Source organism: Impatiens glandulifera, chromosome 1 (genome assembly GCF_907164915.1).
Source record: "Impatiens glandulifera chromosome 1, dImpGla2.1, whole genome shotgun sequence".
Classification (NCBI taxonomy): Eukaryota; Viridiplantae; Streptophyta; class Magnoliopsida; order Ericales; family Balsaminaceae; genus Impatiens; species Impatiens glandulifera.
The window spans coordinates 69,559,173-69,582,169 of NC_061862.1; the positions used below are offsets into that span (position 1 = coordinate 69,559,173).

At 32.2% G+C, this 22,997-nt stretch overlaps 4 protein-coding genes across 4 annotated transcripts; 3 read left to right on the forward strand and 1 right to left on the reverse strand.

Annotated features, from left to right (window-relative positions):
* Window positions 1-4,342: 4,342 nt before the first annotated feature.
* Window positions 4,343-8,245, forward strand: LOC124918828. Its single transcript, XM_047458887.1, has 4 exons — window positions 4,343-4,546; window positions 4,740-5,539; window positions 6,411-6,854; window positions 7,859-8,245. The coding sequence occupies exons 2-4, from the start codon at window positions 4,747-4,749 to the stop codon at window positions 8,053-8,055; spliced, it is 1,434 nt and encodes a 477-aa protein (XP_047314843.1). The 5' UTR covers window positions 4,343-4,546; window positions 4,740-4,746; the 3' UTR covers window positions 8,056-8,245.
* A 1,409-nt stretch (window positions 8,246-9,654) lies between these two features.
* Window positions 9,655-13,873, forward strand: LOC124918829 (GTPase ERA-like, chloroplastic). The gene is made up of 9 exons (XM_047458888.1): window positions 9,655-10,154; window positions 10,263-10,408; window positions 10,867-11,007; window positions 11,091-11,204; window positions 11,699-11,824; window positions 12,079-12,177; window positions 12,258-12,359; window positions 12,691-12,771; window positions 13,410-13,873. Exons 1-9 carry the CDS (start codon window positions 9,707-9,709, stop codon window positions 13,494-13,496), a joined length of 1,344 nt encoding a protein of 447 aa, XP_047314844.1. The 5' UTR covers window positions 9,655-9,706; the 3' UTR covers window positions 13,497-13,873.
* Window positions 13,874-18,368: 4,495 nt separating this feature from the next.
* Window positions 18,369-20,128, forward strand: LOC124918830 (mannan endo-1,4-beta-mannosidase 7). Its single transcript, XM_047458889.1, has 5 exons — window positions 18,369-18,735; window positions 18,824-19,018; window positions 19,084-19,206; window positions 19,305-19,513; window positions 19,594-20,128. The coding sequence occupies exons 1-5, from the start codon at window positions 18,412-18,414 to the stop codon at window positions 19,994-19,996; spliced, it is 1,254 nt and encodes a 417-aa protein (XP_047314845.1). The 5' UTR covers window positions 18,369-18,411; the 3' UTR covers window positions 19,997-20,128.
* On the reverse strand, window positions 20,095-21,259 carry LOC124918831 (lipid phosphate phosphatase epsilon 2, chloroplastic-like). The gene is made up of 4 exons (XM_047458890.1): window positions 20,971-21,259; window positions 20,643-20,868; window positions 20,479-20,552; window positions 20,095-20,388 (listed from the first exon to the last, which is right to left on the reverse strand). The coding sequence occupies exons 1-4, from the start codon at window positions 21,103-21,105 to the stop codon at window positions 20,149-20,151; spliced, it is 675 nt and encodes a 224-aa protein (XP_047314846.1). The 5' UTR covers window positions 21,106-21,259; the 3' UTR covers window positions 20,095-20,148.
* Window positions 21,260-22,997: the final 1,738 nt, after the last annotated feature.

Below are 22,997 nucleotides of genomic sequence, written 5' to 3' on the forward strand. Positions count from 1 at the left end.
ATTTATTTATTAAGAAATTTAATACTCCATGCCCACTTCAGTATAAGTGTTTTTAACGAAAATGGAACATATGGTCACTTTAACAACCCTAATAGATTAGCCTCTTCGAACCTATCAAAATGCAAAGAAATTAAAGGCCCACAAAAATAACTATAAAATATATTAACTTTTGTTTTTCACACATAATTTATCTTAATTCATTTTCCTATATTATTTTCTTTATAAATATTAAAATATCAAAAATAGTTGAGGATCACAAGTTTTAATTATGGGTGAACAAATGGTCCGTATTAAATACAAATTAACTTAATTTTCGATTTATTTGACTATTTAATTAATTTAATTATAAAAAATATTAATAAAATTTTAATGTTATAATTAATTTGTACTATTCGATCTCAATCCAATTTATATAGATAATTTGAATTAATCTGTCCAATGTTTACCCCTAGTTTTAATTACAAGATATGGACAAATTTAAACTCATATATTTAATGTATAAAGATCATTTAAATTGACAATTATGGTGCACATGTAGACAAACTAAGTAGTCTAAGTCATTTACTAAACCTAACGGACCTACCTACAGTCAGTGGCGGACCCAAAAATATTTTCTTGGGGCGGCAAATACATAGTAGCGTAGCATTTTTTTGACGATCAAATAAATGCATTTTTTAATTAAAATGTTACTCGTTAATTACATAAAAATACTAACAAGCACAATTATTAAATTATTCTTGTCCATGAGTCGGTACAAAAGAAGACAAATTTATTCTACAAGATTCCATTTATTGAAAATATTGCAATATTGGCTCATTTTCAATTGTTGAGAAAATATCTTTATCAACATATACAACTAAACTATCATTCATTCATTCGTCTCCCATTCGATTACGCAAATCAGTCTTCACGATCTTCATTGCAGAAAAAACTCCAATAAAGGTATCATCTACGTTTTCTCTATTTAAAGGCTTGAAAAGATAACACAAAAAACAAAATATTGCATCTTTTGATATGCTATATTCTAACCATGTATATTTTGGATACCAATTTTCTTGAAGCTCTTTTCATGATTACCAAAAGATGTTTTCAGATACAAATGACCATTTAATTGACAAGGCCCTCGAAGTATATATTCTCTTCGAGCTTGATCTCGAATAGCAATATCAAATTGCTCAATTTGTTTCCTTAATCACAGTTCACTAATAATATCATCCAAATTTAATTCAGCACGTAACATTAGACTCATTAGTAGGCTCATTAATTGATTGAGAAGACTCAAGTTGGTCATGTGATGTAGAAGTATAAAATCGTTTATAAAATCTCTCCATTATTCCATATCCCACATAAAATAAATAACTAAAAATAAATATGTTTCACAACCTTAGGCTCCTAAATAAAATCTAGCAAATACATTTATTTGTTGCACATGAGCCTCACCAAAAATTATCTATTGCCTATTGGTTTGGAAAAACTATCTAAAATTACTTACAAATTACAATCCAAAATCTATATAATAATCAAAATTATAAGAAAATATAGTTCAGACCAGATTTCAACAAACTCAAAAATAAAATCTAATTTCAGACCATATAATCAATCATTCAATAATCAAATTGCAATGGTAAGCAATAAGTTGAAATAAAAATGCACAAATAACAAGTCGACAATGGAAAAAACCGTAATAAGCGTAAACTGTAGGGAAGCTTGAAAGGGAAGCTTGAAGGCTTGAACTGAAATGATGGTGGAAATAAAATGAAATGATGTTGGACTTCTTGTCTGCTGTCGCTAGTTCCTGGAGAAGAAAGGGAGATTGTTGTTCGCTGGAGCCTAGAGGAATGAGGAATAGAGATTGGAGAGAATGAGAGATCAGATGGATAGGAATTAGGGTAGGGAGAAAAAGAGACGAGGAAATAGAGAGAATGAGAGATCAGAGATGGGCCATACGACAGAGAGGAAAAGGTGGAGTCCAATTATTATATTAAAAAAAAATTAAGTTGGGGGAGGCCCGGGCCCCCAAGGCCCCCCTAGTAGGTATGCCACTACCTACATTATCGTCATCGTAGTAGAGTTTAACCACCAAGTTTGGGATGGATTGGTGTGGTTCCTTTACGCCTAGGACACCAGAATAACGAACCATAAACGAAGAAAGACATGCATTCTAAATCATTTCGTGGCATCGGACGTGACTAAACCATCTACGATGGGGAACTAATGCACAAGAAATAAGCTTAAATAAAAGAATATATTCTCATATCGCTTTTTTTAGAAAGCTTGACAAAGGAGAAAAAGTGTTTGACTTTTGAGTTCGGAATATAATTAAATGATTTCAAAATAAGTGAGTAAAAGTCAAGGTCCCAGGTTTCCTAAAATAAAAAAATGGGAACATTTATTCGGAGTCTTTTTCTTTTCGTAATTTATATTTAAAATTTAAATTAAGTGACAGACTCTTAACAAATAAAAACATGAACTTGATAACTTATGACTTTTAATATCTCAAAAAAAAAATTATGTTAAAAAAATTGAATGCCTAAATTTTGTTTACTTAGAGAATTGAAGAGGAGAGCGCAAAAAAATGTTACACAAAACATTTAGTTATTTGTGTTACTATATTTAAAAATATCATTAGTTTATTTTATCGTTTTGAATTTAATAGAGAGTTATAATATAATAGTTGTTAGACATGATAGATTTAATTTTATGTTTCTTGTTATCAAATAGCATAATCAATAACTTGACATATTTTATTCTAACTAGGTATGTAAATTGCCGTTTTAAAATCATAAAAAAGATTTAATAAAATACAGTAAGAGGAAAACACTTTTAATGAGAAGGAAAAGAAAGTCCAATTACAACAAGAACTATGTCAATTATAAATTGGGTTCAAAATTATATATTTGACTCTTCGTCTAACCGAAAAATTATATGTATTTTTTTTTTCTCTTAGGTGTAAGTTGTGAAAGATTGTGACTAAATTTAAAAATTGGTCACATACTTGTGGTGAGAAATTTTCATTTTTCTTTTAGGTGTAAGTTGTGAAAGATTGTGACTAAATTAAAAATTAGTCACATGCTTGTGATGATAAAATTTCATTAGGTGTTAGTTGTGAAAGATTAGGACTGATGCTTGTGATGAGAAAATTTTATTTTTCTTTTAGTAAAAGAAAATAAATAAATAAAATTGGAGCTTGTTTGATCTTAGTTTTTTGTTTTAAATTATTTATTAGAAAATAGGTAAATATAAGATTTTTATAATTAATTATCAAATATTCATTAAATTTAATTTAACATAAAGAGAGTAAATGTATTTTAATATTTTAATTTTCTAATTAGAATTATAAATGACAATAACAAAGAAATATAATTATATTTTTTATATAGTTTTAATATATTAAAATTTCATATTATTTTTCGATCTAATGGTTTCGCTAGCCGAATTATATATGAAAGGAGATTAAACATTATAAATAATTCGTATTATAATAGGGTTTTACTTTTGGTAGGACGCAAACAAGTGTCTCCGTCTGAACAAGACGTGTTGACAAGACATAGATAGTTTCCATGTAGGACATTGTTACAAGTTGTTCACTAAGATGAGTTCATATAATTTTTACTGAGATAAACTTTGAGAGTCGAAGATTCCATCTAAGATCTCGTTCTTTGGATTAAGCGTTATTCACTGTGGAATTCTTACGGATGATATATGCATGAAAAAAGTTGTATTATGATTAGTCATATGTAACACGAGGATGTTGAATCGACAACTCACTTATTTTTGCATTGTCGACTAGTATTTGAATTTTGGATTGATGCGACTAATATGGGAGACCTACATAATTGGGTTACCATCCTAACTATTTTTTGGTGGGCTATCTGGTTGGAGAGAAATCGTCAAATTTTTATTGATCGTAGTCGTTGATGCGTATCATTCATTTTATTATTGTGATGTTTTTTTATATTCATTTCGGAAAGTCGCTAGAGTCTGTCGAAGAGTTAATTGTTCTTCTCGAGAACTTACGAGGTCGATAATCTATTGAGTAACGTTTTTTATTTTTTAGTTATTTATTTAGTTTTCTTCTTGTTATTGTTATGTTTTTATTGTTGTGTTCAAATAATTCTCATCATTTTTAATATATATAAAATTTTATAAAATAAAAATAAAAAATTTATATTATTATAAAATATGTCTATGGGACTTGTAACTCATAATTATTTATAAATATAGTGGTGAGATAGAAAAAAAGATTTTTAAAAGTTATAAAGGGCAATATTAAAATAAAATAAAATCTTGAGGTGCGCAAAAGGGTATGTTTTGATACTTTGACCCCACTGAGAAAAGGATTGCCACAGGAAAGGAAATGGTGAGAAGAAGAGGCGGACATGGAAATACCATCAAGGGTTGGCTTGGGGTTGCCCCTCTTCCAAGGATCATGGAGAAGACGAAGTCACTCATATAACAAATGACGTCTCTTCTCACAGGCACCTTCTTCTTCTTCTTCATTATTCATACCTCGATCCTCTCCTGATTACAGAGATCGATTTCAAAGGTGCGTACTCCTTTTCGATATCTGTATCTACTTCTGATTCATTAGAAGACGATTTAGATCTCTAAGATCTGATTTATCGTCATCGAGATGTTGTGACGAAGGTCTCTACATGTATATCTAAGAGATTTTACTGTTCAACTATCTTCTCTTATTATGACTGGATCCTTAAAATTGTTTCAATCTGACCATGCAGAAGAATCATGCCGACATTTACAGCAATAGCTTTGGATAGGTTGATTGATCCCGCAACTTCAAAATCCATGAAATCTGTCAGTGACTTCAGAATGGAGAGGAGAAACGCTGTTCCTGATAAGACTCTTGATATAGGGCTTCCACCTCCTAACCCTAAGATGGGGAGAAGAAGATCTAGCACACCAACTCCATCACCAACACCAACAAACACAGTAACTTCTGCTTCTTCTTCTACTATAGATAAGAAGCATCATTGGGCTCAGATAACCCCTGCTCTCTACGCCACCCCAGTCCCTACGCCAGTTCCTGACACCCCTTCATCTTCCTTTCCTCCGTCACCGTATATTATCAATCACAAGAGACGCGGCCCGCGCCTGGTTAAGTCTCTATCGGTGGATGATGTCTCGATTAGGAAAGTAGAAGGAGAGAAGGAAGATCAGGGCATGGGAAGTGAAGAAAGGGATGTTGGTGATCATGCCAAAGATGTGATCTCATCTGTTTCTTTGCCTAGTAGTCCTACAAAGAAGGATAATTTAACTGCCAATTGTTCTTTGGAGAATTCATGGGATGTCTTGAGAATACAGAATCTTTCTTCCTCTTCAGAAAATCATTTACCCATGGAAAATGTTTTGCTGGAATCTGCTCCAGTTCTTCATTCAGAACATAAAATCGAGGTTGATGGTTCTGAAGACTCCAAAGAACCAACGAGTTCTAGGATGAATGTTGGAGAAAAGGGCATTGAGGTCGACTCGACTCTGAGTCTTACTACACCAGCAGCCGAATTCTACGATGCTTGGGATGGTAAGAGTTGTTGTCTAATACTATACATTCTATATTTTTGCTGCTGCTAGTTATAAGCTGTCTTTAACTCCATTGCACTTTTCCCCTTGTCCATAATCAAATGAAAGTTTTATTCACAGAATTAGACAGAGATTAAGGGTTTCAAGTGGCTAATCAAAAGTAGAGATATGGCCTAAATATTAGAGCTATATAGTTTATGATGAATAGATAATTCTGTCATTAGCTAATTAATAATACTTGCTGTTTCTGCATCCCCTTGACCAAATTCATCCACATTAGGATTACTTGTTAATGGTTGATCAAATTTAATAGACATGCCCTTTGAAACAAGAAATTCGGGTCCTGGGATAATTTCAACTACTTCACAAAAAAACATTTCAGACGATTCAATTTAAGAAGAGTTCTATCAGGATTTTTTTGAATGAAGGGTCATTTATAGACGACATTGAGACAACGAACAAAATAAGTCAAGTAAATTTAAAATGAGAATTAAAATATTTAATGAGCATCAAGAAAATAATGAAAACAAAGGTAGCCGATAGTCTAATTCATTCTCAGCTACTCGATAAGGTCGATGATAGGCCCGACAGAGAAAACAGGGGAACCTGAGAGAGCCTCAACTAGGGTGGGGACTGTGGGGATCGAGCACTTTAGGATTCTGATTCATTTGAGCCAAATAGTCCACCAGATGATGATGGGGATGGTTAGGTTTGTGTTAGTTAACAAGATAATGAATTATGGAGAAGTCTAGTTCCTCTTTCAAATACTCTTGGTTTCTCATCTCTATCCCTAGATTTTTGTACCCGTCATATTATTCTTGCTAATTTTGCTCCTTATATATTATGTTCTCTTGCTCTTTGTTTGTTTTTAGAATTAGCTTCTGAGGGTAGTGGACAACAGTTATCATCTCAACTAGACATTGAATCTGAACTGCGGGATATCAGGTCAAGTTTACTTATGGAAACTGAAAAAAGAAAACAAGCTGAAGAAGCCACAGAAAATATGCGAATTCAGTGGAAAAAACTGCAGCAACAGTTATCTTGTGCGGGTCTGTTTCTTCCAGTTGATCCTTTGGCTTCCCAGGCAGACCAAGAGCAATTGGGTGTTGATCCTGCAGAAGACCTCTGTCAACAACTATATGTTGTTCGACTTGTGTCAAATTCTATTGGTCGGGCTACTGCTAAGGCCGAGGTTGAGAATGAGACAAAAGCTCAAATGGAGTTGAAGAATTTTGAGATTGCGAGATTGTGGGACAAATTGCGTTATTATGAGAGTGTAAATCATGAGATGTCTCAGAGGAACCAGGAAGCCGTGGGTAAGATTTCCTCTACTTTCTTATGCTGTTTAGTCTCATTTACATGATTCATCTTGGTACACCGTATTATAATAGATCATGTTCATGTTCAGTTGACCTTTTTAAGCTGCCCATTTAATGTAAAGGTTAGCAAATAGTCCATTTTCATGTTCAAGAACCTATGGCCTTGTTCAATCTTGGGTTATTTGGATAAGTAGTAGGTTATTTCAAAATAACCTTGCTCGGTGTAAGTTTATTGAAAATCGGGTTATTTGGGGAAAAATACATTAGGGTATAAGAACAAATGTATTTTGATTGATGATTGTGAATAATATGTGATGGATGAGGGAACTGATGATGGGAAAGTGGGTTATTTGCTATTAAATTCAAATAACCCACAGATTGAACAAGGTCTTAGAAAATTTTGACTCTATCTTAATTGAAATGAGAATTCTCCTAAATTGTAGTTGTACCTAGATTATCTCTTCTTTGTTTGTCAAAAAAAATCTAGTTTAGTGAGATCACAACTTTCATTTGACAAATGAAGTTGTGGCTGAGACAGATATATTAATCTATTTGGAAATTGGTATTTTATTATTTTGTCACAATCTGTCTTACAATCAGGATTCCATTAGAAAATCACCAAACTTCAAACTGAAAGTGTTTTTTCTTCTTCTGGTATATGTTTTTTTTCAGTATCTTGATAGAGGATACAATGTGATTTTTGTTGCTTCATTTAGTATAGAGATTTTGTTATGGATCATAATCAAACTATTTATTTTCTAGATCATACAAATGTAAATTTCGGGTCACGATCTACATGACTAAAATTGAATTTTAAGCTAGATTTAGTTTGCATGAAAAGCATAAGTTGATTTGGACTAATTAACTGATAGAAATAACTGTGATATTATTGGCCTTGCATATCATATGAGAATCTAACAAAATGATGTTGAATTTCAGTCTTTGTTTGATATTGTCGTTACAAAATTCAAACATGGATTTTTTTTAATTTGATGATGCAGAGATAGCAAGACGTCTTAGGCAAAGAAGGAAAAGAAGACATCGATGGATTTGGGGGTCATTCGCGACTGCTACTGTCGTAATTGGTACTGGTGTTTTAGGATGGTCTTATCTATCTTCTTCTTCAAGAAACAATGGATTGTCTTCTTCTAGTAACCAGTCATCAGTTGATGCAGATCAACATCCTGCAACAAAGTAATACACACACCATATAGCTCATCTTTACTGAAAAAAAAGTAAAAATAAATGAAAAACCAACCATATACTAGGTTTTGATAATAACATTCTTAGTGTAAAAGTGCGTCAACGAATAAATTAAATTTCCCTTCAGCTGGCATTGCCGAATTAGGTGATGATATACATAATTGAATTGGTATTTTCTTGTGTTACATATGAGTATATTTGATAGAATATAGTTTCAAGATTATACAAGAAAGGGCTTATTACCTTTACTAAGATCACAACTTAACAACTGGATGCTTGCTGCTTGCAGGATTACACTATGTATTATTAGAAAATGTCTGCTAAGATGATTGAATCTTTTAAAAGTGCATTCTACATATAAGTAGTAGTTATAAACATTCGCTTTATGTGCTAGGAGTCTTGGTATGGGGTTCGACTTGAGCTTCTATGGCGCACCCGTTACAGTCAAAAGGATATTCTAACTTGAGGGTTTTCGACTTTTCGCTGTTAGAGATTTAGGACCAATAGCTTGTCACGGGTAAAAAATAAGATTCATGCGCAGCTATGAAAAAACAATTGATTCAATAGTAGCAGTCTACATGCTTTCCCCTTGACTTTCACGAATTAAAAAAATGGAAGTAGTTATTATTGAGATTGAATCTTGAATTTTAACTACCAACATTACTAGGTTATATTTTGTTTTATTTAAGTTATTTGAATAGGATGATTTAAATATTTGTAGATTTATACTTAGTTAAGATATATATAAATAATAAAGGCTAAAAGTTAGTATTAAATATTTTAATTAAGATATTTATTTATAAAAAAAATATATTTATAATAAAAATAAGAATATTTTAAATAATATGATTGAAAATATTAAATTATACACTTACAAACAAAGATCAAGTTGATCCGTATAGGAGGAAGCCTTAGGCATACAATCACTTCACTCCCACTTAACATATATTGAGTATCATACATGGAATGGAACAATCAGAATTAGCTTGTAAACTCCTTGGAGTAAGTTTGCAAGAATGAAACTCAAAAGATTTGACGAGGCCCGTACAAGTATGTGATTTAATTTGATGTAAAGCGAAAAATCTTACCGGGATTTAACATGTCACGAAGTCTTTTGAAAAAGATGGGTGACTTAACATGTCACGAAGTCTCTTGAAAAAGATGGGTGCCCTCAAAAACAGACATAGGTGGTGCATGATTGTTATCATCAACGAGCACAATCATCGTCACGAGGTTTGAATTCTTTGGGGTACATACAATTACAATCCTGATCATTTTTGGCTCTACAAAATTTATTGCTAGATCTTTACTCGAAGTTAATTACAAATTGTAGACTAATTATATGAAACTTTTAATCATCAATTCTTTTGAAAATTATAAATAACTTTTTGGAGGAATTAAGACAAATATGTTTAGTTAGAAATGTAACAAATAAAAATAACAATGGAATATTACTTTATTTAAATTAAATATGAAATAAAGCAAGGTCCAAAGTTATTTTTGACCTATGTTTAAGAGAGTATTTGTTCATTTTGAGAAAGTTTAGGGTCTTCCTTCATAAAAAGGAACTGGAAAAGATTTTCGAGTAGATAAGCGGCCGTTATTTATAGAGTACACTAAACCCAACGCCGGAGAAGAAAAGAAGAATGGAGTTTTGCCTCCGTTACCTTCCATTACAGTCCCACTTTATCCCACGGTGTCATTGTTTCGCCGGAAACATTCCGTCGTCGACGGGAGACCAGCGTTATCTCAGGTGTTCACCGCCTGGCTATGCTCATTTGCCTTTCAACTTCCGGACAGCCGCTTCTCTCGCTCGCAATACCACAAATGGAAGCAGTAGAAGACCTCTTTCTGGTGAAAGATTTTCCGAAGGAGTTGGAGTTTCCGTACTGGAACTAGAAGAACACGATAAGGACGATCAATTTGAAATTCTCGCTGCTGGAGCTAACGATTTGACTGACGGCACAGAGAACCAGGAGACATCCTATTCTGGATATTTGTCGTTGAGTGTAAAGCCGGACAGGAATATAGCTTTGCTTGATGATTATGAGATGGAAGAGCTGAATTCTATTCCGGACCCTAACCACAAAAGCGGTTTGTTTGTTTGTTTCTCATTTCTCGAAAATTAAACTGAAGCAGTTCCACTTGTCAATTCTCATTCTCTTTTAAAATGAACTTCAAGTCTTGTCTACTTTAATTCAGGATTTGTGGCTGTTCTCGGTAAGCCTAATGTTGGGAAAAGCACATTGTCGAACCAAATGATAGGGCAGAAGCTCTCAATTGTTACAGATAAGCCTCAAACTACAAGACATCGAATTCTTGGTATATGCTCTGGCCAAGATCACCAGGTTTGATGTCTTTTCCTCTTCTTATTTTGACTTTTCGCATCAATCTAATTCTGAACAACTTGGTCCTTGTCTATGCAAGAAGAAACCTTTAACCTGAACAAAATGTTTCAACAGAAACATAATATACTAGCATAATGAGAAGCAAGCTCGTAAGAGCTCTATTCAAATCGGAATTCAATAATGTATAGAATGGAAAGTAGGAGATTGGAATTCACGACGAAAGTGAGGAGTGATATCGAATTGATAATGGCATCCGTGAAGTTAGGTTACATGATTATAGTTAACTCAAGACCATAGTAGTTTGAATGCATAATAGATACATTTTGGTCATAATTCTTGTCATTCTCCAATCAAGTCAACAAATTTCTCTTAAATCAAACATAAGTACTCATGAGTATTGGATATCTTTTTGTTTGTATACATGTTTTACCTTTATTTCGGGTGGATTCTTCACACAGATGATACTTTATGACACACCTGGTGTAATCGAGAAGAAGATGCACATGTTGGATTCTATGATGATGAAGAATGTCCGCAGTGCTGCTATCAATGCAGACTGTGTCGTGGTTGTTGTTGATGCATGTAGAGTGCCAGAAAAGGTCCCTTCCAAAAGTCAGGACTTAATCGTGGAAATAAATAATAAGTAGAAATCACTAAATGATGATTTAACTTTTACTTTTAGATTGATGACATCTTAGAAGAGGGCGTCGGAGACCTCAAATATAAAGTGCCAACATTGCTGGTACTGAATAAGAAGGACAAGATTAAACCTGGTGAAATTGCACAAAGGCTTCAGGTGAGGATTTCATCCAGATTTATTACTGAATGCTTATACTATAGGGCTTTGATCTAGAGTTATTTCTATGTAACCTTGTTTGATGGAGGTAATCAAGTTATTTGAGTAAAAAGACATTATGGGTATAAATATATAATACAAGGTATTGTAGTTGATTATATGAATGATGTGAATAATGGGTAATATAATTGATTAGATAGTGGGTTAATTTGAAGATAATCTCAAATAACCTGCATCAAACAAGGCCGAGGTCAATTTAATAATATTACTAGTATTATTTTTCTCTTTTCTCATCATTCCTGGAACCCAACATCCATATTTCTTCTGAACTGTTCTATGTACTAGGAAATTGAAAGGGCCCGTTACAGATCCGAAGTGTCATTTTATTAATGATCGTCATATATCTTAAGTGCTTTTCAGAAGCTTATAATTTATGTCTAATTTATGTCTTGAAAGATCGTTCATTTTACTCCAAAAGTTTTCATTCCTTGCAGTGGTATGAGAAATTTACAGGTGTTGATGAGGTTATACCAGTGAGTGCCAAATATGGTCAAGGGGTAGATGATGTCAAGGATTGGATATTGTCAAAGTTACCTCTTGGGCCTGCTTATTATCCAAAGGTAGTCAGATTTTCTTGTTTTAAATCTTTCTAATCAGAAATGACAAATTTCCATCAGTTGAACTATATTAAAAATTAGTTCAAGTAAAATTAACTATCCTGTCACACTGTCAATTTGAAGAGACACTATCTTGATTTCTAGCATTTTAGTAAATATGATATGTGAGGGTATTTACATTAGAAAAAAAGGCAAATTTGCATATAAACTTTTATAATTGGGATGAAAATACCCATGCACTTAGAAAATACTCACAGGATATCACAAGCGAGCATCCAGAACGGTTTTTTGTAGCTGAAATCGTTAGAGAAAAGATATTCATGCAATACAAGAATGAAGTCCCATATGCATGCCAGGTAATTTTCTTATCCTCTTTTCATTTCCATTTCACCAAAATCTGTAAGAATGATAATGTAAAGTTTGAATTGTCCAACAGGTCAATGTAATAAACTACAAAAGTAGACCAGCTGCAAAGGATTTCATCCAAGTTGAAATACTTGTGGAGAAAAACACACAAAAGATCATCGTCATTGGGAAGGTGAATTGCCTGACCCCCTCATAAACAAGGAAGGCCATAATATTAGGCCCATTTGGACTCACTTCCTAGAGTTGAGCATGAGTTTGAACGAGAAAAAGTCAATAAATTTCCTTGAAAATACTTTTTTTGTCTAATTGAATATTGATTTATATGAGACATAGTTTTAGAGCATAATTTAATTAAACACATGTTTATAAATTTATTGACATTTTCTCGTTGAGACCCAAATCCAGCTCCAACTCCAGAAGTGTTTCCAAATGGGTATACAGACATTGTTCTTTTTAAAGATAAGATGCATATCTTTTTCTTTTAATCTTGAGAGTCCTTGTAGGAGGGGAAGGCCTTGAAATTGTTGGCAACAGCTGCTCGTCTTGATATTGAGGATTTTTTGCAGAAGAAGGTGTTCTTGGAGGTATAGAATTGTTGTTCCGGAAAGCCTAAACTTACAATTGTAGCTTTCATAGTCTTTGCCAATTTTGAAATCTGCACTTGAAATATTAACTTTTTTATAACAGGTTCTCTAAATTCCAATCTTTAATGAGATTTTTTTTTTTCAATCTTTTAGCTACTCATGACTATTTCTCAAAACTGAATCCTTTCACTTATTTTCGTCATCTCTAACACCTATTTAACTTAAAAGGAAAAGAAAACCTCATTTCCCAAAAATCATATTTCAAAAGAATTAATTTTTCATATAGTTAAAGGGCTTATACCAAAACAGAATAGTTTAAGACTATGTTTGGTTAGGGTCAAATTTCGAATCCTTTGTTTGTTTGTTTGAACTTGATGACTTAAAATAAGGAATTAAAAATACAATTTCGTACATGATTTATTAAATTTCAATTTAATTACAATTCTGTGATTTTTCCAAACATAATAATTGAACTGTAATTTAATCCCAAATTCTTATAAAATTCCAAATTATACACATTCAAACCTACCCTAAGGTAAAATGCTTTGAGGGTTTATTTATGGATTTACTTAGTTAAGAGTCTTATGTTGGAGGGAAATCTAGTAGTAATCCATTCCATGGTTTGTTTGTTTGAACAGATTGAGGTGAAGGTAAAAGAGAATTGGAGACAAGATGAAGGGCTTCTAAAACTATATGGCTATGGTGGTCAAATCAAAGCACTATAGACGGTAAATTTTTTGTTTAAGCATAAAAGGTAACAATCAGATCTCTCCTTTGCGATTGAGTTATGGGTTAATGCAGAAACCATAACTACTTGAAAGATTAGCAAAAACCAATAGTAAATAGCAACACCAAGTTAGTTCTTTGATCTTGTTATCTAATCCATTGAGAAAAGCCCTAAAATTTACGCGAGTTCAATTGCCTAAAAGGATGAGATAAATAGTGTTGTATTATGTAGCTTCTGGGCATCATGGTGTATCCTTAGGGATCGTGAGCACTCTTTAGAAACGACGTTTTGTAATACATTGATTAGATTTAAATCTATTTGAGATGGTTGTGTAAATGTGTTTATTATATGAATTTGAATAAATTGTTTTGTGTTGTATATTTTTATAAATTTGTTAGTTGGTATATGAGTATGATATATGATGATGACAGATGAGGGGACAATGTTCCCTAACAAGATTTCAGTACTCTTCATTGCTCTACTGATTTGTCATTTTTCGTGCTCTTTCAGGTTCTGAGAATGTGAATTATTTAAGTGCTCATCTGATTTTCAAATAAATCATAAAATTATATAATATGGTTTGGCAGGACATCCCACGTGACCATTTTGTTCATTCTGGAACATATGAATGTAAATAGGAATGGCTAAATAAACACTTATCATTCATTTTTTATACATGCCCACCCACGTGGCATCATATTGTGGATGGCATTTGCCTGACAATATCTATATATTGTTTTTTTTAAACCAATATTTATTTTATATAACAGTTCTATTTTAAAATAAAATAAATATACTTTGATACTTTAAGTAATATGAATAATTTAATGAAAGAAGTTATTAATTATTAGATGGGATCTTATATGCAATTTTTTATCGTTCAATCAATTTTCATATTTAAGATTAGTTACTTCAACAGCAGGAATGTCGGCATGCCTGAAATAATATAACTTTGCCGTCAGAGTAAGTATCTCTGGGTGAAAACAAACTTGGCCCAGTGTTCTTAAATATATAAAAGAAATTGATTATAGTTCATTTTAATAAAAAAAATTTGATTATAAATAATATCTATAAAATTAAAATAATTAATAAAAATATAAATGTTAAATAGTATAATAAAAATACAAAAATTAAAACCAAACATCATACATATTTTTAAAGTAATTTTTAAAATTCATTACAGTTTCACAACAATAAATGATAAAGTATAATAAATTTAACAAACCAATCAACCTGTATTTAAAATATATTTATCAAATAGTCTAAGTAAATATAGTATATATATATATAATGATGCTTAATTTTTAAAGTGTTCGGATTGCCTGATCGAGAGCTGTGGTTAATTTGGATATATATGTGAGAGTAAATGGATACTTGGATCGGATTGTGGATTGACCCGCCCATAAACTTAAAACGGTTTAAAAATAAAATTAAAAATACTATTCGTATGTTTTGAATTTGCAACCTAACAAAATAAATACAACCCTTTAACCAACTAGGCTAACAACATTTTATATTTAAGATTCAACACCCAATTTGATGAACGCGAGACATTTTAACAATAAAAGTTCAAATTTTTAACTAACTAATCCATATATATAATGATGCTTAATTTTTAAAGTGTCCGGATTGCCGGGTCGAGAACTGTGATTAATATGAATATATATGTGAGAGTAAATGGATACTTGGGTCGGATTGTGGGTTGACCCACCCATAAACTTAAAACAATTAAAAATTAAATTAAAAATATTATTTGTATGTTTTGAACTTGCAACCTAACAAAATAAGTACAACCTTTTACCAAATGTGATTGAGATGTGGTTTGCCGAAAGATAATAGACCGACATCATTTGAAAGTGGTTTAACAAATATGAATCAAATGTTTGATTGACAAAATGTAAAGTCACGAGATAAAAGATTCATTCGGAAAAAAATATGTGAGAAAATAAGTTTTTTACCGAATTGAATAAAATTTGGAAGGAGAGCGTTATATTTTTTATTTTAATATATTATTCGTGATTTATTAATAATTTTAAACATTTAATAGATATTATTATAATTTTTTAATTTATTTTATTTTTATTCGCGTGAATCGCACGAAAATTTTGCTAGTTATCATTAAGGATGATAAGCAATGAAAAAAACAAAGTTTTATAAATTAACAGCTATTTATATATATATATATATATATATATATATATATATATATATATATATATATTCAAAATAATAAAAAATACCTACCAATGATCCAAAATTAAAAAAATATCCATAAAAATATCTTTAAATTAAATATTTAAAATTTGTTAACTTAGTTGAACCATTGTTACATTACATTCATTATTAATTTAGCATCATTTAATTCAACAATAAAGGTATGATTATTGGATCTTAGTCAAATAAATGCAATAAATGTATGATTAGACTAAGTTATACATCATAAACCTTCTAAACAGCAAGTTTCCACATTTGAAAATTTTTAAATTAAAATTAAAATAGAACTAATATGATACCCCTAACTAACTCAGTTTAAACTCAAAAACATAGAACTAGTATGAAATATCGAGGAGAGTTAGTTTGAAAGGTTTTGATTTCTTTTATTTTTTTTTATAAAAAAACTTACATATCAAATTATTATTGTTTTTATTATTAAATTACTTAATTTAATAATTAAAATATCAAAATATTATGATTTAACTTTTATTAAATTTTAATTTTAAATACAAAAATACATTTTAATAATTTATTTAAAAACATCCAAATAAATTATTCTTCAATCAAACAATATTTAAAAAAAAACCAAAGATCAAAGTCTCTAATTTGACTGCTTTTCCTTTACCTATATTACACTTTCAAAAGGGTTATGATTGTTTTTGTTGAAATAATGAATGAATCTCTTTTTAATGTACAATTCTCAAAAGTCATATCCAAACGCGTCCTAATGGACTGCTAGTTTACCTTATTAACTGGCGTGAATGCCGGCGCGTTTCCTACACTTTTTCTTTATTACCTCTTTTTAGCTTTATTATATAATTGGAGTTATAACGATTAAATTTTAATTATTAGTTTTTTTTTTAATATTATTTAAAAAATAATATTTGTATAAAAATAATATTACCTCACCCAACAACAACAATAATAATAATAATAATAATAATAATAATAATAATAATATGGGTGACAATTTGAGTGTTTAAAGTTGGCAAGTTCGAAATAATGGGTTAACGAATTAAACGATAATAACCTGAATATAAAATGTTTAGTAATAAATTTTTAACTTGATCCTAACCTTTTTATTTGTGATTGACCGAACCTGATCTGATTTGTCTAACTTAACTCGAACAAAACCCGATATAATTAATTAAAATATCTTTATTTCAAATTAAAATGTCATCAACACAAAACCAAAATAAAGTTAAATAGAAAAAAAATAACACAAAACTCACTGGGTCATTTCAGGTTGATCCAATTTTGATAGGTTTATTAATAAGATTAAACAGATCAACCTGATTTTGACATAAACAAAAAAAATACATGACCATAATCTATTTTTTTTTCCGGTTCGGTTCCAAAATTGCCGGCTCTAAATAATAATAATGACCAAATTATTAAATTAGAGCTCCCTATTGAGAGCAGGTCTGGGAGCAGGCCCCCAGACCTGCCGTGTAATAAGTGAGACAATTGCCTCAGACTCAAATGTTTTTGGGGCACTAAAATCTTCAAAAAATAAATAAATTATAATGATATGTTCATGGATTTATTTTTAAAAAGCCCATAAATAATAATTGATAACCTATCAATGATAAGCCCTAACTTAATTTGTATCCAAAAAAAACACTATCTTACTCGATTCCCATTTATCAACAAAATCAATGGAAAAAAAATAAGAACAAGCATTCTGAAAAAAGAAAAGGAAACACTTCCCCCAAACCCCAAGCCCGTCGTCGATCCTCCAACTTGTCGGAATTAGAGCAGAAAACTCGGTCGTCTCCTTCCCCGATTTCGATTCTCCAGCTTAATTCATGGGCTCTTAGGCCTTTTTCGCTCATTCCAGCCTTATTTCTCGGCACTGTGCCACTGCCCATTAGAGTTTTTCCTCCGATTTCGGTGAGATTTTGGTTCGATTTACTTGATTATTTTTTGTTGTTGAGAACTTGTCTGGTAGAATGGTGGATTCACAAACTGTATATTGCATTATTGCATAGCGGAAGTGCAACATTATCGTTAATCATAGATTCATAGAATGCTGGTTAATCAAAATTTTAAGTTTTGAGGGCACCAAGTTTTGTGCTCGACTCAGGCCTCGAAATCTCAGGTCCGACACTGATTGAGAGCCAATTGAGATTTCAGACATCTTCTTTCAATCTTATAATTTGAGCCTCATTATTGTTACAGTTATACCAAACTAGATTTTGTCTTAACGAAAACCGTTAACATATTATATACGTGATGTTTATAAATAAATAAATGATAAATGTCACTAATTTAATTATCGAATTTTAAAGAATCGGAAATTAAAACTCTCAATTCGCTAAAATTTGGATAGTTAAATAAATGACATTGATATTTTTATTTATTTATAAAGGTTAGATAATAAATAAGTTAACTCTATTTGAACTATTAAGACAAAAATAAACTTATTTTTGTATATTTTAATATAAGTAGATAAGTATACAAACAAAAAATGACAATTCAACCTAATAATAATATTAAGAAACAATAAAATTTAGATGATATAAAAGAAATATTATTACCGTTTATTGTTTTCAAAGTTAATTTTCCAGTTTTTATTTAAATCGAGACAATGGGCAATGTCTAAAATGGCCCACAAACACTCTTCTTATTCCTCCTTATTTCTTCTGTTTTTTACAAACAGAGAGATCTTCATCTTCATCCTTCTTTCCTTATCAGTAATGAAGAATTGGGTATGCTTTCTCTTTCTTGCTCTCATCACCCATCAACAATATCACATTCTTCAAATCGAAGCCATCGATAGCTTCGTGAGAAGAAACGGTATTCATTTGATGCTCAATGGTAGCCCTTACTACGCCAATGGCTTCAATGCTTACTGGCTCATGTATATGGCTTCCGACCCATCTCAGAAATCTAAAGTTTCCTCCGTTTTTCGAGAAGCTTCTACCCATGGCTTAACCGTTGCTAGAACTTGGGCTTTCAATGACGGCGGTTACAGGTCTCTTCAATATTCTCCTGGCTCCTACAGTGAGCAATCTTTCAGGGTCTCTTTCTCTTCTCTCTCTTTTTCTCTGTTTTTTTAACCCATTTCTGTTTTTGATTTATGAACTGATTTATAGATTTGATTTGTAGGGACTGGATTTCGTCATTGCTGAGGCTAGAAGGTATGGAATTAAGCTTATATTGAGTTTGGTTAACAATTATGACAGTTTTGGAGGGAAGAAACAGTATGTAAATTGGGCAAGGAATCAAGGGCAATATCTTCAATCTGAAGATGATTTCTTCAGAAACCCTGTTGTTAGAAGCTATTTCAAGAATCATATTAGGGTAATTTCTTCACAAAACTCTCTTCTTTCTCTAAATCCGCCTCACTGTGTTCTTTCTTTTGGCAGAGAATTCTGAATAGGTATAATACTGTAACTGGAGTGATGTATAAAAATGACCCAACAATTATGGCATGGGAACTTATGAATGAACCCAGATGCCCATCAGATCCTTCTGGAAGAACAATCCAGGTTTTTGTTTTTGTTTTTGTTTTTTTTATCATAGATTAATTAAGCTTTCAAGAAGTAATGGTGTGATTAAATGTAGAATGAATGAATGAATGATGTAGGCATGGTTAATGGAGATGGCTTCATATGTGAAATCCATTGATAGGAATCATTTGCTTGAAGCTGGTTTAGAAGGTTTCTATGGATACTCAACTCCCCAGAAGAAGAACACCGTAAACCCATCTGGAATCAATGTCGGAACTGATTTCTTGGCCAATAATCGAATCCCCGACATCGATTTCGTGACTCTCCATTCCTATCCAGATGAATGGTAACATATAATCTAATGTCTTGTTCGATCTGATTTGGGTTGTTTCAGAATTATGATAAAAAAATATTTATATGAAACAGGTTATTGGGTTCAAACGATCAGTATAAATTATCGTTCATGAACAAATGGATCGACAGCCACATCTACGATGCTCAATACATTCTCGGGAAGCCAATTTTGCTCGCTGAATTTGGGAAATCATGGAAGAAGCCCGGTTATAGTACTTATCAGAGAGACCAGTTATTCTCTAGTGTATACTTTAAGGTATACTTGTCTGCCAAACGCGGAGGACCAGCAGCTGGGGCGATGTTTTGGCAGCTCTTAACCGAAGGAATGGATTCTTTTAGAGACGGGTATGATGTTGTCCTTAGCCAGAGCACTTCAACTGCAAATATTATCAGGCAGCAGTCACGAAAACTCTATCTGATTCGTAAGATCTTCGAAGGTAGGGGGAAGAAAGGAAATGACCCTGGTTTATTCTAAGGGGTGCACCACAATCATGAACCCAAAGATTTGATGCTTTTTTTAGAGATGGATTGGATTGATTTGTCCATCCAGGAGCAAAATATGAACACATATATATGTATTAAGTTATGTTTTTGATCTTTCTTTTGAGCTGCTTTGAATTGAATATATCATACAAATGGTTCAATATCATACATAAACCAATACCGAATTATATACCCAACAAAACCTAAACACATTCCAACAGTCGTCAAGAACACCAATATTCGAACCCATAAATGATCTTCGAAAGCATTGAGCATAACCGCGTCCCATAACCAAAACCACAGAACTGCGAAAACAGTACCTATCATAGCTCCAACCGCCACTTGGCTAATGGTGTGAAATTGCTGATAAATTCGTAGCCACGACTGCGCATTGAATGCAGACAATGGGTATGAATGAATGAATTGAAATGATCAGAATTCATTAAAAGAGAGTTCAAAGGGTTGGATGGTTACCAGATATGAGCCAAACGCCAAGGTAAATGCAGAAAGAATGATGGTGACTATATTTAGGCCATAATATTCTGTCACTGTCATCATCGAGTGAATAGAAAACAAAGATATATAAATGAAATTGAGAAACAGATAGAAGGAATGGATGGATGGATGGATGTACATACATGAGATAACAGCAAAGATTTGAATGAAGAAGATGGATTGGGAATGTGAAGAAGGCATTCCAGGGTCAGATCTGGAATTGGAAAATGGTCTTTCTTGATTGAGAATACGCTTGAGTTTTGTGGATAGCCATGAATTTAAGACTGACCCCATTGTTGCCCACAAAGCTTCTGCATCGTGTCTGATGATGATGACCAATGTGAAGAATATAACCACAACCCATTTGCTCTGATAAGACCAAATACCAAAACAAAAACTCAGTTGATTGATTGATTGATGGATGGATGAATAATCAAAAAAATCCCCGATAGAAGAATTGAAAAAACGAACCAGACGATTGAGAGTTGATTGGAATCCAGTGGGAGCAGTACTAATAAAGCTGTGGGAGGAGAAATCATTGCCGGTTTGCTGAAGAGCGCTGCTGCCGTTGGAAGCGTGTAGTCTAATAATACTGGACTTGGGCATGAGGATGATGAATCGATGATAGATCGAAGCCGGCGCAGAATGAATGGGGTTTCGAAGAAGAAGAAGAAGACTTTTGGGTCTTGCGAGAGAAGAATTCAAGTTGAAGAAATTGAAGATGTGGCGGAGAGAGGGAAGAAAGAAATGGAGCAATAGATAACAAACAACACACAAAATCAGTGGGATTTTGAATGCAGACAAACAAATAGGATTTACAGAAGAAAATGAATACTTTGGCCTTTTTAGAATCTCTCATTAATTTATTTCATTCATTTGTTAAAAAATTATCATTTCAAACTTAATTTCTATCATATATTTCCTAAAAAAAAAAAAAAACTTCGAAGAATTGGGGTTATTTAAATAACTTAGAAAAGGAAAAAAATAATATTTATTGATAATTTTGAGGGAGTGATGATTGTTTTTAATAAAAAGACTTAAATGATATTGATTTATATAAATAAAATAAAAAATAATAATTTTAAATAAAATGTATTTTAATATTTTGGTTAATGAAATGAGTAATGTGATTGGTGGAAGTGATTGATTGGAAAATGAATTTTATGAAAGTTATTTAAAAACCTAAAAATAACAAGATCTTAAATAAAAAATTTATCCCTTTCTTTTTTTATTCACTTTTTATATATAAAAAAAGGTTTCTTCTACTTTTATTATTATAATTTTAAATTTAATAGGAATTCAATTTAATATTCTAACCTTTACTTAATTCTTTATTAATAAAAATAAAACTCCTAAAAAGTAATGGAAGTGTATGAAGGTAGGCTCAAGCTAAGATTTAGCTCGTGAGTCGTGAGCGTAATGGTATAGATATGTCTGACTGTGAGATCGACTGGTCGAACAGAGACGAAAGTCGGCCATAGTGATCCAGGAGTCTCGTGTGAAATGGCTCTCGCTCAACGGATCAAAGGTACACCGGGCCCTTCAACCAAAGACGAAAATCTTCATGATCGACAAGGTAACTTGTGCCGACTAATGAAATAAAATTATGGCGTTACCTAACCCACTAAGGTAGGTAAGTGACCAGAGTTGTTATTAAGAAATCAAATCATACGAGTTCAATACTCACTTAAACCGATTTAAACCGTCTTAAGTTAAAATCAAGATATGATTTAAGTTAAAATGAAGATCATGGTTGGTGTGTCATCACAATTTTCAATATTATAAGTAAAATGGAACTTAAAAAATATACACACTTTTTGATATTGGAACTACTATAATTTCAATTACTTTTATCATTAGTAATAAATATAAATAAAATGATTTTTATTTTATCTTAACAATTTTAAAAAAAGAAACGATTTTATGAGGGAATTTGAGAGAGAAAATGGGGAGAGAATTGTGTGATACCGAAAAATAACAAAATTTCTCTATTTTCTCTCTCCTCACCTTTTATTTTATTTTCTACTAGTGATCCCTTGTATTGTCTCCCAAATTCCTTGTATCACTACGGGAAATTTGATCAAATGACTACGGGAACATTTTCACGTGGGGTAATTAAATTGCGTGGGCTTGGCCGTGAATGGGGTTTGGGTGTGGAGGTTGTGCGTTGGGCGTGGGGGTTGAGCGTGGGGCTTGGGCGTGGGGCTTGGGGCTTGGGCGTGGGGCGTGCGGCGTGGGACGTGGGGCGTGGGGCTTGGGCGTGGGGCGTGGGGCGTGGGGCGTGGGGCGTGGGCGTGGGCGTGGGGCGTGGCTGCAATTATTAATATGATTTTACTGTTTTTGATCCACAAAAAATTGTGTATATGATTTTAATGACTGTTTTTGCAGATGACACCAAACGAAACCATTCTTAATGATTTTAATGGCCGTGTTTCATGGAAATACACCGGTCCCAGCTTGGCAAAGATAAAGGAGAGATTTACTCACCATGATCTTTT